Source organism: Vollenhovia emeryi, unplaced genomic scaffold, assembly GCF_000949405.1.
Source record: "Vollenhovia emeryi isolate VEMERY1.0 unplaced genomic scaffold, V.emery_V1.0 DF939186.1, whole genome shotgun sequence".
Classification (NCBI taxonomy): Eukaryota; Metazoa; Arthropoda; class Insecta; order Hymenoptera; family Formicidae; genus Vollenhovia; species Vollenhovia emeryi.
Window position 1 is genome coordinate 1,109,505 of NW_011967180.1, and position 16,935 is coordinate 1,126,439.

Below are 16,935 nucleotides of genomic sequence, written 5' to 3' on the forward strand. Positions count from 1 at the left end.
CCCAAGACAGTCTCAAGCGTTTACAGATTGTTCTTTGCAATCAGTCTTAAAGTCGACTTAGGGCCTGAGCAGAATAGCTGTCTTGCATTCTTCAAGACAAAGATTTGAAACACAAAACATTATCTTAGGAGTATAAGACAGCCAGTTTGCTCAGGTCCTTAACGTGCCGATATTGAGTGGATACAAAGTGGACACAAAGACAAGCAGACGTCTTGTGGGAACGAGATACTTCTCTACCTCCTCACATTCGACGCGTTATTACTATAACGTTGTAGCTTTAGGCTGTCGTCAAGTTAATTAATCGCTAAGTGGACTCTGAAGGAGAATTAAAAGCTTCGACACGAGGGAGCATTATTGATTGCCGATTCACGGACGCAACGCCTGGTGAGAAAAGCAAGTTGCTCTTCGCTCTTGCCGGCGAGGCCCGGGGGAAGAAAGGTTTCCCAGGTACTTAGGACCTGGCTATAACGCCGCAGACGCATGGCACGTCCGGCGCACCGGTGCACCGCAGCCGTTTTAATTCAAGTGCACGGCTGGCATTAGCACCACGGGGAAAAAGGCAGGCGAACTCGCCGCCGCCGCGCCTGGCGGTATGCAGCCGCTCGTTCGTCTCGCGCACGTGTGCAACGGGTTGACAGTATAACTGCGAATCGCGACGAGGTCCACGAGAGCTGCATGGACCTCCCGCGTGCGTCCAGAAAAATATTGTCCGCCCACCGTGGCAGGCATCGCGAGAAAGGGACTGCTTTTATCCGCGTGTCGTTCGTGCCAACTTCGTTCGCAGTTCTCGATCGAGATGCAATAAATGATCCTGCAATACGGTTGTCATGTGCGTGATGCCTCTCGCTCTGTGACAAATCTCTTTACTCGAGGTTGTTGGGAAAAGAGCGTCGGGCGCGAGAAAGTTCGAACAGCGATAAAAACGGGGCACAAAGCGGTATATCTCTCGGCTGTAAATTCGTCAATAAGAAATATTAGAGAAATATTAATAGTTTTAGTTAAGAAGCAATATGTGTTAAGATTTTATAAGTGTATTAATTATTTTATTTATAATATTATATAAGTTTACATATAATATTACTGTACAAGTAACATAAATAAATTAATCTATAATTACATCTATTAATAAAGCTTATAATAATAATAATAATTCACATGCTCGTGATGATAATTTAATTGAATAAAGTTTAATAACAGTAAATGATGGAAATAACAAATATGATGCACATATTAAAGGAGAATTATTATAAAGGTACATATAAATTGATAAAATGTTTTAAAAGGAGTTATAGATTAAATTTATGTAAAATTATTTTCTTAAAGTATCATGATTCTATTATTACTTTATAATAAAATGAGAATATTCTCTAATATTTGTTACACTAGAAATTCGTCGAATTTTTGGAGATTTTCCGTAACAAATGGATAAAAGAAATCTCCGTATGTAACATAAAAGTTATCGTGAAAGGTTTTAAAGAGCTTTGAAAGCTCGCTAGATTGCCAAGTTATAATCGGTGAAAAAGTTTGCAAGATTTTAATCCGATTCGCTAATACGTTTAATCTTATGGAAAAAGCTCATGCGCGTATTATATTTCGAAAGCAGAGTAGAGTAAATAGAGGGAAAACGGTCTCATAAATATTTTAATATTTTATCTCTGGATCAAATATACCTCCGGGATGATACGAATCACGCATTAAATAGAGATATGGAATATTATCGTCATAAAAGATATCGCTTTCGTATGAAATGATTTTCAAGCGATGATATGTGTCTACTACATTAAATTACAGCCAAAATAAATGGTACTCCGTAATATTAGCAAGCTATTTTTAGAATCTCAAATTGATACGATTCTGTCTATTTTCCAAAGAATTCTAATATATTCTTTATGTATGTTAAAAAATATCCTGACGTTTAAATATAATTAAAAAATATAAATTAAAAAATACGGAATATTTATTTCACGTTTTTATAACGGAAATTTGAGCCTTTTGAGTTTTGCAGATAAAAAATCGAAGTCTTAAAGAAATGTTTGATTTCCGTAAAAAAGCTGATGAGATATGTGTACATAAGAAATTAAGCAATTCTCTGACTAATTAAGATGATTTTCTGATGTTAAAATGAAATAATTTCTTATCAATTCTCCTTAGTCAGAATCGATTTCAACTGGGAGTGTAAAATTGGTACTGCATTTTTAACAACCGAAAGTTTTATTAACAGTTTTATTTGCACCCGCAATAGTTTTGCAGAAATAGTTCCGTAAATAATTTCACGGCTTTGGATAGTTCTCACATAGTTCTTGATCATTTTAATACATCTGAACAATAGTTTCTTCCGTTAACTATCTTTAGGAAGTTAGCACATCATTATGACATATAATGTTTTTCTATCTCTTAGGAAGTTAGCACAGCGTTATCAAACGTCATCTTTTTCTATCCGAACCAATGGAACTATGTCTAAAATCTATTAGAAATTGTTAATAAAACTTTCGTTTTTTTTTTCAAATAAAGTATGAACTTCACTGATGATGTTTGAACTTTGACATTTTCCGATAAAATTCTGGAGGTATTGTCGAGAAATTCTAAAAGAATGTTTGATTCCTGGAGGAAATTTTTGTGGAAAAGCTCTCAAGTTCCCGTCTTAAAAATTTTCCACAATCTTATTAATTTCTCTAGGAATACAAAATTAAAACCGAGTGAAATAAAAAAAGGAGATAACGAAATGCGTCGGTGACTAAGTAACGAGATTATGAAAAAAATTTCGAAAAATTTCCAAGTCCCGAAGGAGGAAAATTTTTTAACAGTTCTAGCAGTTCTATTGGGAGTTCTGGGTAGCCCCTCAAGAGTTCTAAAGGAAATCCTAATGGCAAAATTAAATATTTCCAATACTTTTAGTGTTATCGCTGATTTCGAGATTTCATTTTGTGAAGTTAGCATCCCCAAGTTTCAAATTTAACTTTTTTAGGGTAATTCGCCAGAACGATTTTTAAAATTGATAAGGAACTCTAGAACTCTTCGGGGTGCATTCAGAACTGAAAAAAAAATGATTTTTTGAGACATGAGGTGCCAACTTCACAGCGGTAAAAGTCAAAGTGATTTTCGAACTCTTCAGTACTGAAATGAAGCTGTTTCTTGTTGCAGAAGTCGAGGAGCGCTTCGGTGGGAAGGCGCGCGGCGGCAAACTAGCGCGTCGTGCGCGCTCCTTCAAGGAGGACTTTCTGGAGAAGCTCTCCCACATGCGTTCTCCTGGTAGCGGCAGCGGCGGCGGTGGCGGCGGAGGCAGCGGGGCGGCCACGAGGGCCGCCTCGCCCTCGTCACCGCGCACGCCGCGGGACAAGAACGCCCCGGGCTCCAACGACTCTGGCACCACTCTGGACAAGAATCCCCTGCGCGATCTGCATATCCACGTACGGCAGGTGCAGCTGGCACTGCTCCACTTCCGGGATGTCGTGTCCAAGAAGAAGCTCGAGATGCTGCCCGGAAACGGCACGATCGTTCTTGATACCGTTACCACGATACACAACGCGTTGAAATCCTACCTGCTCTACGAGAACAGGTGATTGTCCTGCGTGTAAAATTCTTTTATCATCTAGTAATTGACTTGTAGGACAATATCTAAAAAGCTTATGCTATTTTTTTGTCGTTTTGTCCATTTCGTTAAATTGCTTTTGCGTTTGGTATGTGGAATTGGCTCGTTTAATAGTGAACGTCATTCTAACTTTATGGTAAAAACTACCGCATTTAGATTTAAATTGCGGTAGAGTCGATTTATATCTCGACACTTTCCTGATCTTATTTTCTGATGGACTTTTGCAGCTCCACGTTGGGATCTGCCACGAATCAAGTGTACCAAGCGTTAGCGCAATTGCTGAAACTCTGCGACGATGTATTGCTGCATGGTGATCAATCTTCCGCCTTGGACACCGAAAACGTGACGCACGTTATTGGACTGGTCGAGGAAGCGGTGAAAAATCTAGTAGCTCTGGCGCATGAGAAAATCGCTAACAAGCAGAAACCTCCGTCTGCTACAAATAATAATAGGTAACTTGTAGTGATAGTGAATGAACTTTTAGTATATCGCGAAATAGCAAAAAGAAGGAATCCATGTCGACAAAATACAGATAGTATGTTGGACATAAGAGTAGATACAAAATTTATGAATGCATTTGCAATAGGACGGGGGAAATAATATGAAATAATATCGAATTGTAACATTAACGATGATTAATATGTAATTATGAAACCTTAATATGGTTTGATATACGATATCAGAAGATATATATACAATATATGATTGAGTATTCATTATTATTTGATATTAAATACTTTTACAAACACTATAAGGCACATATTAATATTGAAACTAGATTTCGTGAATAATTTTTCTTGATATTTTATGTAGAAGTAATCGAATGGCTCGAGAGTGAATTATTTGAGTGATATCGATACAAGACTCGACTCGAAAATAAGCTAAATCCAGTAACACGCAGTGTAAATTACAGAACTTCTGGGTACGGATCCGAAATAACGCAAAGAAATTCTCTGCCGGATATACCTTTGACACCGAGAGAACGGCAGATCCTGGAGCAAACGGCAGCGAGTAGTAGCTTGGTTCGCAGCTCGCATAGCTCCGAGTCGATTTTACGGGATTCTAGTCCACCCCCGAAACCCCCGCTGCCTGACAGGTAACACTCGTTTCGATTTACGAACAAGTATAATAAATCACTTGTCGTCGGAAGTTCAACACAGAAACGCTCGATCCCTTGTAGAACAAATATATGTTTGTCGGAGGAAAACAGCTCTTCTGGCACACCTCCTCCGTTACCGCCGAAGAGAAGGACGAGGACCCAACAGCTCCACGACGAGTCGGACGGTCTTCTGGCATCTAGTCTTGATAGGGTATCCCTCCGAAGTCGATCCCCGGAGGATTCGTCGTCTCTTCTGAGCGCATCGGCCGGTAGTTTGGATTCGGCTCTGAATCATTCCCGAGACGAGGACGAGATTCGAGCTATAATGGGACCAAATGACGAATCTTTGAATGACAGTATGGACCTAAGTCTCATGGCTACTATCCAAGGTAACGCTTGGATAATTTATACTGAAATCTTACATATGTATATTCGTCGTTTGGTTATTCTACGCCAAACCTTTATTTTTTATAACATTTAAATATCATTTTGAATCGTTACCAAATAATCTTTAGCGTGCACAATATAATAACAAAATATTATGTTATATTATGAGATATAAAAAAGCATTCTTGAGAATGCACACATGTGATATCACTGTTATTTACTGAATTGGAAACATTTTGCGATTATATGTACTTTAGTTTTCATTTCCGCGGATAACGCGTATGTCTGGAATGGCACTCATGAGATTGTCGTAAATACATTTCCATATGCGTATGATGAATGGATCATGGTCAACGCTTACTCAGCAGATTAGTTTGGTGTTCCACTTGCTTTGGTTCGCAACGTCAGTCTACAACCGAGCGTTTATTCGAGTACAAACGAGTTTCTATTATCCGCGATTGGGATTAAGTATTTTATGAATACTGAAAAAAGAAATCCGCGATTATTATGGATCCGAGATTTTCTCACGCTTTATATACCGTAGTCATTAATAAATGCGTAAAGTATATGAAGCTAAGTATAAACCGTGAAGGTATTTCAGGAGTTTTGTATAATGTTGGATACGTAGTGTACTGTGGCTCATAGTGAGATAATTAATTTTCACGCCATTTTTATTAAATAAAAGCTATTATTAGTATTCCCTAGGAAGAGCGTATATTATTGTCGTATATATTTTTAACATAAAACTGAGCTTGTCCATGTGTTTTTTTTTCAATATTCGTTATGATGGTATTAGACTGCAGATTTTTATATTTCGAAGTAATGTATATTCTGTATTATTGTAGGCATGCAAGTTAATGGTACTTCGAACTGTAATTGCTGGGATGGTTCTGAAACTAATATACCAAGTACTATGTTGCTAGGCCAACAAACACCTCAAGAAATGCTTAATCCATTTACTGGTGTGTAATTTTTTTTACTATAAGAATTAATAATTTAATTGTGACAATAATTGATAATAATGGTCGACTAATAATTAAAATTATATGTATTATAATTATTAATTAAACTTATATGCAATAACAAGTAAAGAATTTGTTTCTGTAACAAATTAATATTTAAAATTATTGTATACTGCTTTATTTATTCGGTTTCATAATGCATTTTACAAAAGACTCATTCATTATTTATAAACACTAGTAAAGGAAAGGAAAAATGCGAGAGCTAAAATTACGCAAGAATTCTTGAAATAGTTAGTGGAACAAGTTGCGTAGGTGGCATCGACCTTCCAGTCGCGTGAATAAACAGTATCTTGTAGATCTTCGCCCAAAGCACAGCGAGATCAAGCGAAATCTTATTCTTTTCTTTTTCGCATCATATCGTAGTTTTATCATACTTTGTAAAATGTCACGTAGATCTAATTTTAGTTGGGAAAGTGTTAAAATGTTGTTTCGTAAGGAAAACTTGATAAATTTTGTGTATCTGTTTATGATTATTTTCTGTTTTAGATTCCGAGTAATCTTATTATAGTTTTGAATTAATTTTGTTTTAGGTATAGAAGGAAAGATGGAACGATTGTCTACTCAGACGCAGGAATCAGGCTTTGTTTCCATGCATTCTCAACGAAGTTCATCCCAAAGTTATACCACTGCGTCCAGTATGACATCCAAGAGATCGTCGCAGCAGAGCAGCATTAGTTATAATTCTCAATCGTTTAGTGCACAGCAACAGTCGTTTTCGCAGACCAAATTACCCTCGGACAGTAACGGCTCTATTTTTACACAGAAGACGACGTCTAGTTCGAAAAGTACTATTAGCACGACTAACGTGTCTGGAAATGGGGACCCAGCTTTATTAGAGAAACTGGTAAATGTGGGTGTTGTTATGTTTTATGTTTCTGTTTTATTTTTACTCTGACTTATCTCTTGATGCACTCGAAATTGTTTACAATTTAATCGTTTAATGCATCTATGGTATATTTAGGAAACGGAATCGATAGTTCCATCCGATTCTAACGGAGCACCGCCAGCATTACCGGAGAAGCGATCCAAGCGAAGAAAAGAACGACAACCGTCGCAGTATGACAATGTACCAGAAAATGAGCATTTATCCACCTGTACTTTGCACACTACTAGTAACGGAGATGGTTCAGATGCCAACAAACCACCTCCTCTGCCTTTAAAGAAGCGGCATAGTAAGTAATCTTAATTATTAATTATCTTCAACCATTAATATCGGCAATGGGATAAAGGAAACCAGCGGAATACTTGCTTTACTTTTCCACTGTCAATTTTAAGACACACGAATTTTGAGAAATACCACATTGACAGATATTCCTTACGAGCTAGTACAATAAGGTTGCAAAATAATTCTAATGTTCTTTATGTTTAAATAATACAATTTATCGACACGCAAATAATAAAATAATATAGTAGACATTCCAAACTACTTTTTCGTAGTAGGTTAAAACTGATGCAATGTTTTGTATCCCCCAGTGTTCCAATCAGTGGCATATTCTGGTAAGTGGGATCCTGCCCACACAATTCAACTACCCCCCCGGCAAACACTTTCATGCTAAGTTAATATCCTATGTTTCACACATTTATATCAGATTTTAATTCCAGGCTTCTCTTGCGGCATGTTTACTGTTATTCTATTTTTTTTTATCCCTTTATCTCTGATATTTTTACAATATGACAATGTTTGATATTGAGCTTGAATTTTTATTAATAATCGCAGCTTATTTGTGGCTTTTTTTTAATTTGCATCATAGATACAATAATGCTATGAGGTTTAGCTATGATGCTGGATATTATACTAATAAAAAAATATTTGATGATATATATCATGTTGCAATCTGATGTTACATTAAATCTACTTGTCTAAAATTTTATTATATATTAAAAACTATAGCACATTTTTATTACGTAATTTAGGAACACACATATATTTTTTTTAATTTAAAATATAAAAAATTCTACGAGTTTTATACAATTCAAATACAAATACATGAAAGGCAATTCAGGCGAATGTATGTGGGCGTCGTAATCTTTTTCTAATTAATTTGACCTTTCACACTATTAGTCAGTTAATAGTTACAGCTTCGTCAGCTGTCGAACAGAGTTAAAGCTTAGTTTCCGTCTTTATGTCAAGATAAGTGGACTTAAAGTTGGAAAATATAGTGAATACTGAAAAAGTATAAGAATTGTTAATGTGAAGCCTCATTAACTTATATAACAGTTTTGATTAAGTCAATTGCTAGAGCACCCGTTTTCATTGCGCAATAGTTGCGCAAATTGTTGAAGTGTAATATTTACGATATGTAAGATGTTGTTTAAAAGGTTCCACTCTCACACCAGTGAGTTTAACTTTTTCATTTTTACACGTGGCTTATCGAAATAACAATTACACAAGATTTGCTCGTGCATCAGTGTTTTCATTGCAATCCACACACACCATGTGCTTTAACATTTTATTGCGGTACACATCGTGCTTGCATTCATCGGTTATTATACGCCATTAAAAAAAATTTCAGTTTTTATAGAGTAATTCATAATAACAAAAGTTATTCTTCTTATTCGAAGTGGACGTTAATCCATTCGCTTGCAATGTATTTCAGTTATGGCGTACATGGAGATGTTCGGAAACTGCTCGCACAGTAATAACGATTTCATCTCTGGTCTTGGTACCCGTCATTCTGTAGCAGCCTACAATTCGATGCAAGCGGAATGGCAGCAGCACGAGATGTCCCTTACCACAACCCAATCGTGTTCCTTTATGGCGCATACCGTGACTGCTCTACACGACAGCTCAAGGTATTTTTATATAAGTTATACATTTTTTGTTATCTTTATTTGCTTTACAGATAATAAAAGTTTTACTGTACAAATTTTGGCAGGTAACATTGTTAAAGAAGATAGAATTGTCATACGAGTACTTTTTTCCAGCCTCTCTGTGACCACGACACCGAGCTCAGTAGATACAACAAATAAATCTAGTCTGCCCCCGGCATTACCACCAAAGAGATCTCGTTCCATTAAATCAAACAGTACACCTCCACCAATATCACCAAAACCCACTATTAGCATGCAGAGTATTCATAACTCGGATCCTATCGTAACGTCAACACCTGTGAAAACAGAGGAGCCAGCATACGCGCATGAAAAGAAAGATGTTACACCTTCCACTCCAGTAAAATTGGTAAACATTAATGTAATACTTTCACTATTGCATTATTATTATGAAACTACGACCAATAACTATTAAGCACTAATATGATTGTAATCGTTGTTTTCTTCAGAATAATAATGTTATTATGGACACAGTGTTACCATCGTCTAGACCTGCTAGTAACGCACTTTCTTCCATATCAGTTGATGAAAATACTCTTGAATTAAGGGATATCGATCAAGATGATAGCATTTTAGATGAATTAGATATTAATAAATACATAGTACTTAAAAAACCAGACGAAGAGGGTCCAGATATACGTGGTGGACATCCAGATGCATTATTAATTCATGCGACAAAAGCAAATAAACATGGTATATACTTTTTCTTAATTCATTAAACGTAAATTTGTGAACATTATTTATTATATCGTAATTTATCTTTCTACGCTGCATAGATGAAAAAGAATCAGGTAACTGATGAAATATTTAAAATACAATATTGCATGAAAATAAATATTAATGATAAAAGACTATAGGTAAATGTATGTGAATTAAACTTTAATAAAAACGATGCATCTTTTGCAGATTTCCTGTACCAAGAAGCCTTTTTAACAACGTACAGAACCTTCATGCAACCATTAGAATTAATTCGTAAATTACATAGACGTCACCAACGATTTTCATGTTCTCCAGATGTTGTCAAACAAAGAGCCGCGCGTGAAGCATTTTCTTTACTTGTTAGAGTCGTTAGTGATTTAACGTAAGTAGGTTCTCTGTTATATACTTAAGGTTTGATTACGACTTACAATATAATTCACTATTTTACAGAATATCTGATCTTGACGATGTTCTTCTGCAAACCTTAATGGAATTTGTACAGCAATTGGTGTGCAGCGGAGATCTCACTATGGCCAAAGCGTTGCGAGTTAAAATTTTAGAGAAGCACACTATGAAACAATTACAAGCAGCACAACCAATTCTCTCATCTCTAAGTGTAACAACGAAACAAGCTTCCCTATTAGATTTTAAAAGCGAACAGATTGCAGAACAAATGACATTACTCGATGCCGATTTGTTTATGAAGATAGAAATTCCGGAAGTGTTGATTTGGGCGCAAGAACAGAACGAAGAGAGAAGTCCAAATCTCACGAGATTTACTGAACATTTTAATAAAATGTCATACTGGGCGCGATCTAGGATATTAGAACATCGATTAGAAAATGAGGCGAAAGATAGGGAGAAATATGTCGTAAAGTTCATCAAGATAATGAAGCATCTTAGGAAGATAAATAATTTCAACAGCTATCTCGCGTTACTATCTGCATTGGATAGTGCACCTATTAGGAGACTTGAATGGCAAAAGCACATTACGGAAGGTCTCAAGGAATATTGTGCACTCATCGATAGCTCTAGCAGCTTCCGAGCTTATAGGCAAGCTCTAGCAGAAACACAACCACCGTGTATTCCTTACATGTAAGAGTACAAGTATTGTTGTTACTTAGAAACACGAAATTTTATCTATTTCTTTGATCGTCAAAAATGTATCTGTTCGTGCACTTGATTCGTTTCAGCGGACTTGTTCTGCAAGATCTTACATTTGTGCATATTGGAAATAGCGATTTATTACCAGATGGCACTATAAATTTCTCCAAGAGATGGCAACAATTTAATATTGTTGAAAATATGAAAAGATTTAAGAAAGGGTAAGTTTCACAAGATTCTTAATGAATTTTAATACTGTAATTATTCATTGCACGTGATTATTGCTTTACAGCACGTACTCTTTCAAGAAACACGAACGCATTATGACGTTTTTCAACAACTTCAGTGATTTCCTCTGTGAGGAGGCGATGTGGCAGATTTCTGAAAGCATCAAGCCACGTGGTGGCAAGAAGGCACAGCCGCAAAACTAGAATATACCTAACCCTTTCACTGCCTGCGTCTCGAAAGGCTGAAACAGTGAAGTTAGGGAGTTTATATTTATGTAGGTATATACTTTTTTTGCGGAACAAAAAGATGAGAAATTCCTCTACAACGCTCTAAGAGCGGTGAAAGGGTTAGCGAGTCTATCCCATTCGACAGCCTCTGTGAGGTTGTGTCTTATTATATTATTAAACCTCGTGAAAATTTTAGTATGTAGAACTGCGAACTCCACATTAAACACATTCAATATAACGTAACGCGTTATGTAACGTAAAGTGATTTGCGAGCATCAATCAGAGAACGAAATGTCAAAACTCGGACCCACTGGAGGAAAATTTTCGATATGTTAGGTAAACTCAATCTCTATCCCGGTGCATTTTAACAGTCTTTCCGTTTGCTACAAGTCGATATAACGTATTTGCTATGAGGATATGCAATCTATACTTAACTGTAACGACATTTATCATTAATATTAATGAAAGAAACCCCGATCTTCAACTGTTCTAGGTACATTTAAGAACAATTTATTTATTTGCCTTTGCTAGCGAATTGTATAAAGTAGTACGTGTTCTTTTTTTTTCCTTTTTAATTTATTTAGATGTATGTGAACGTCCATTTCTCTAGCTTTATGTAGGTAAGCGAATTTTCGAGCATCAACAGAGCACTGTTGATTACACAAGGATGAACACCAATTACGTTGATTAATGTAGGGCCATTGTAGTCTCGTGTTCGCGCTTTGGTTTGCGCGTATCGAGACACATGGTACGACTGAGCGCAACTGTTACATATACTATTGTATATGATGATAGAGAAAACACTTTTTGTTGGCAACTTGTTAATAGGTCTCCAAGCTTTCAGCTCACATGGTTTACCTGGCGATTAGGTAAATTAAATATGAAGTATATAACATAAAAGAGAAATTAAATACAAATTCGATTTAACTCGATAATTTATCGTAGTTGTAGGCAAAATCTTTCAATTGACAAATCTCAATCCGACCTCTTCAAAATTGAACACTAACTCTTTACATGATGCATTCCGTAGAACAAAAGGGAAAATCAGATTCAGTTAATTTTGTCGCCGTTGAAAGCACACTGTATTTCTCTTATATTTCTTTCTAACGTTTAACATGTATCGACACAACTTTTAAATATAACAGTGTGAGAGATGTTGCCATATAATAATTTAGCAATTTGCGTGCCTCGTCTTAAAGAATGAATCAAGTCGCTTTTTTATCCCTCTTCAGTTTATTACTTGGCAAAATTATGCTTTACGATTTTTTTTTGTAATAATAGCTAGTATACGCATATCAGTTACAACTTTTAAACGTCATCCTTGATATGCATACGCACATGTGTAATATCAAGATTTATAGTATTTAGTGATACCTACAGCAACAAAAAGGGCCTAAGTATTTAGTTAACGATTGATGTTGTAGTATAAAACGGGTAATAACAATCCAGACGAATTAATTGCCAAGATAAATGCGCGAAATTTTAAAAGTGTAGTTACAAGGCTGCCATATACGTATAAAGGTTAGTGTCAATAGGTTGAATTCTAATGAACTCTTATCCGCAGAATTAAATAAATAGAGAGGTAAAATCTGATCTCTTCATCCTTGACAATTAATTACACTCATTTGATATTTATGGCAACTGCATATGGAGAGAGGAAAATTCTTGGTTACAAACTAATGTGATAAAATTGGCTAATAAGCGTGTAAACCGAATTTGTATATAACATTTTGTTTATGTCACTTATTGGCAGTGTACAATTGTTTATGATCTTTTGGAGAAATGATTAGCTACATGCATGATACATAAATACGTAGCGGTGATAGAGTATATATTAGTATTACTTCCCCTATGTATACCGTAAATGTTTGGTTCACGTCATGCGCGAGTGAATACGAGTGTGCGTATCTCATGGTTTTGTCCACTCCAGCCGATGTCGAATAATTTACTTGATGTAGAAGTAAACAGAGATCTATTAACGCTGTAAATAATTTAATTGTACACATAATTGAATTTACGCGCGTGTATCTACTATGGTATCGGTAATCGTAAATGTACAGTTCATCGTATTGAGCTAGTAATTCTTAAGTTGGTCGAGAATCCTTGCGATGTCACGTTAGGTTCGCACGTAGCGCACATGCAGTTTCTCTCTTTTTTTCTTTTCGTAGAATTTTTCACCCTTATTCAATTGCGAGTTGACCGACAAGCGATCGCGCGGTCGCTTTGTCTACTTTCTTTTTAACTCCGTCAGATTGTTTTCTCAAGGCAGCTATATTTTTACACGTAGGCTTTTAACGACATCTTTACCTTCCGACATTAATATACAACTGATGTTTATATTTTGTACGATACTTTTGGAAGTTCTGCCAATAGTCGAAAAGGCCTTTTTAAGAATATTGTACGTACACCGGGGCTGTATCATAATTTCTATAATCGCGCGCGAAGATTTTGTTGGACCATCGGCAGAATTTCCCCTCTACATATTGCATACGAAGAAATATACATAAGTAAATACATAATTTTAAGTACTGCATTACCAAAATACGAGTGAGATGAATCCATTGAATGTGCAACGAAGAAATTAGACTCGATTTATCGATTTTAGGTAGGCAATTAAGCTGCTTCGCGAGTAGGAAATTGAGTTGCTAAGAAGACGGAGAGAGATGCGGTAATAATTGCTGCAATTGCTTTCTTCTTACGCTCGACGCGCGACTGTAAACTAAAGTAGGCGGGTAACGTGATCTGTATTTTTTTCCCCTATCGTTTGCTGAATGTCTTAGGCTTCGAAGGAACAGTCTGTAACGGAAATGGACTCTAAAAAAGAGCGATCGCTGTTAACTTAAAAAAAAATTACAATCGAATACGTGTAATTTATCGCATATACTCGGGACTCTCTCTCTCTTTTTCTAAGGCGAGGCTTATTTGCAGACACTCGAGGATCAATCGTACAATATTTATTGCATTGTGTATATATACGTATGTGTTGTTAATCTAGTCTAACAATACGGAACGAACTGCGTTGTCAATATTTAAACGTACACTTCAGCGTTCGAAGTTCCAGAAGAGAGAAAAGAAAAATAGGTTTTTCCACTGGCGGAAAACGGGCTCGCGTCGGAATTGTTTGGCCCTCTCTCCCGTTGCGCATGGGCTTCCCTCTACCTTTCGGCCGGGCGTGAATTTTGCGCGCGGCACGAAACTCGGAAATGAAATCGAATCAAATAACTCTCGCCGAAACAAGTGGATTTAACGTTCTTCTGCGTGTTACCGTCGAGGTGGAAGGCGACCGAACCGTCGCGGGGAAACGGAGGCACGGGTGGCACACCGAGGACGATCGATTCTGCCGACTCGTCGCGGCTACGTCCCGCGTCGGTCTGGACCCGCGTCTTCACCCGTAGCGAATAATTGCCGATAAGTAATAAACCGAAGCAAGTAATAATCGCTATCGATGTGTTTTACCAAGTCCTCTTCATCGAAAGATTACATGTATGTAACTTCGCACTCGCGTAGATCTCACGGTAAATATTTAGGAAAGTATCACGCATAAATAGGGGTACGTATCCCGTTCGTACGTCTCGACGCTTCTCGACGTTGATTTACGTTTCGATATTTATTGCAAGCAACGCGACGAAGGTGACATATCCGTAAAACGCTACTTATAGGACGATGTATTAGAGGTGGCAGATGAGCGGGTAGGATGTTGTGTATTAAGATGCTATCTGAGATAATACAACTTTAACGGTCCAGAAATTGATTTGCTTACGCCACGTAATCGCAAGCACGATAACGATTGTAATATGAAGTTTTCCCTAATATGCGCATGTAAGAATGTTTCAGAAATAGGTGGTCAAATTTTGGGAACATACTCTCCTTTCTGTCAGGATGCAAAAGAATTGCGTGAATTAAGGTGCGCTTCCTTTCCGAGTCACGAACATCTTTTGCTCGCGACAAAATTTCTTAATAATAATTTTACTGGCCGGTGGATTCCCCAAATTATTGGGGACCAATAACGTTATCTGCACGTTCTCTCGATTTAAATCCTTTGGGGTTTTAAATAAATAATAGTCGACACAACTGACTATAATTTCTTTTAATTATAGCCAGTTGTGTCGAGTAATATTAGGTATTTATTTTTTCAATTACTAGCGAAGAAGATAATTATTACTCACGATTTAGGTCATTTTAAGGCTCGTCTGTGACATTCTTGTTGCTAGCGTGGAAATTCCCCCGAAATATTTTATCGCTTGTGAAACTTTTTGAACGTTTTAGACGCTTCAGCCCGTGAGACGCCGCTGCGAGGCGCGAAGAGAGTCTGTTTTAGTAATTTCTTTAACCAAGTTCTTGTTCATTTCTGCTGTATACAAGAAGTATTTTTAATTTGAAGAGGAAGCGTTTCCGGATCCAGTTTCAGGATTTTTTCCCCATTCTTACTGTGAATAGAATAAGAATTTTATTTAAAATTTAGCGACCTATTTCCGAAATATCCTGTATATGTATAGACACATATACACACATACAGAGACACACGTAGAGTGCAGAGAAGACGAATCACGTGCATTTTAAAGAGCCCGAGATTGTTAATTTGAGAGCTTGTTTTAGCTAAAAGTATGTGAAACTAATTGCGATTCGAAGGAGATGGTTCAAGGTGTAACAATGTGGAGGATTCGGATCTGAGTGTCTAGCATCCGTGGAACAATAGTCAATAAAGAAATTAGCAATTTTGTCTAAACGTCTAAAGAGAGAAACGAAGGGGAAAGTATTATATCGACGTTTCGAACGCTCGTGTTCGAATATAAGCAATATCTCGCTGCATTTAACGGGAAAGTCCTCCGGGCTCAGTGCCACACAGCTACTTCGCACAATCGCCAGGCGACGACCTCTGGAATTTATTAAAATGCACAATCGTACACCGCGACGAAAAGGGATCCAATACGCGGCGCCGATTCCCTCGATCGCTTCCCGTCGAATCTTCGTGTAAAACTCGCGCGTACAATTCAATATTCGTATATCCGTCAGAAGCGTGCAGGGCGTACTCCTTAGACTGTTTAAACGTCGAGAGGAAGGCGGGTGCGCGTTGAGGCATCCCAATTCAATATTTTACGGAATATACGTGTCTCGTGTGCCGCAACGGGGTGATTATTAAGGGGGGAAAAAAAGGCGGAAGCGGACAATTGACCCAAGCATATCATTTATAAGTACGTGATATTACTAAGTGTCTCCGCGACGTGTCCCACTTGACTACACTACGCAACGATAGCCGTGGCAGGTTTTAATCGAGACACACACACACACATACACACATACATGCATACACAGAAGAAAGATCGTGCTCACACGCGTTTCTCATCGTATACAATTTATTCCGTAGCCTATCGTCATATTTTTCTATCTGTATTTTTAGTACAGGTCATACTACCGGCGACGTCACGATACGGCGGATGCAAATTTGTATCGGGCGATCTTTCCATGTCGATGCGATTCATGTCCAATCGTCCCTCTGCGAGATATCCCTCGCGCGGATATATTTTCCCTCCCTCCTTTGTATTACGGATTACACACTGACGATTTGTATGCGTAAAAAGTTTTTCGGTCAAATGTTATTGCTTTCTTTGTAATGAATGTACGAAGAAGTGAAATAAAAATGTGTTAGTCGATGGTACGTCCGCCAGTTTTGTAGCCAGCCGCGTGTCTCGGTCCCCTTCGATGGGGGCAAAAACAAAACAAAAAAATCGGTGCGTTAACGGAACCAAGCTT

The 16,935-nt window shown here is 37.3% G+C and overlaps 2 protein-coding genes across 3 annotated transcripts in view; both read left to right on the top strand.

Moving 5' to 3' along the window:
• LOC105562573 (ATP-dependent helicase brm) overlaps nucleotides 1-16,935 on the top strand; it is a 106,408-nt gene that overhangs the window by 56,506 nt on the left and 32,967 nt on the right. The gene's annotated exons all lie outside the window — the stretch shown is intronic.
• LOC105562580 (guanine nucleotide-releasing factor 2) lies at nucleotides 3,111-16,840 on the top strand. Of its 2 annotated transcripts, none has more exons than XM_012013541.1 (15): nucleotides 3,111-3,556; nucleotides 3,817-4,041; nucleotides 4,503-4,685; nucleotides 4,770-5,077; nucleotides 5,921-6,037; nucleotides 6,628-6,947; nucleotides 7,059-7,269; nucleotides 8,695-8,890; nucleotides 9,023-9,275; nucleotides 9,376-9,619; nucleotides 9,703-9,717; nucleotides 9,833-10,007; nucleotides 10,076-10,720; nucleotides 10,819-10,950; nucleotides 11,022-16,840. In XM_012013541.1, the coding sequence occupies exons 1-15, from the start codon at nucleotides 3,120-3,122 to the stop codon at nucleotides 11,158-11,160; spliced, it is 3,600 nt and encodes a 1,199-aa protein (XP_011868931.1). In that variant the 5' UTR covers nucleotides 3,111-3,119; the 3' UTR covers nucleotides 11,161-16,840. The 2 variants fall into 2 exon arrangements, with proteins under 2 accessions (XP_011868931.1, XP_011868932.1); XM_012013542.1 differs by lacking the exon at nucleotides 9,703-9,717 and adding an exon at nucleotides 7,571-7,594 and having other exon boundaries at nucleotides 3,237-3,556; nucleotides 9,023-9,287.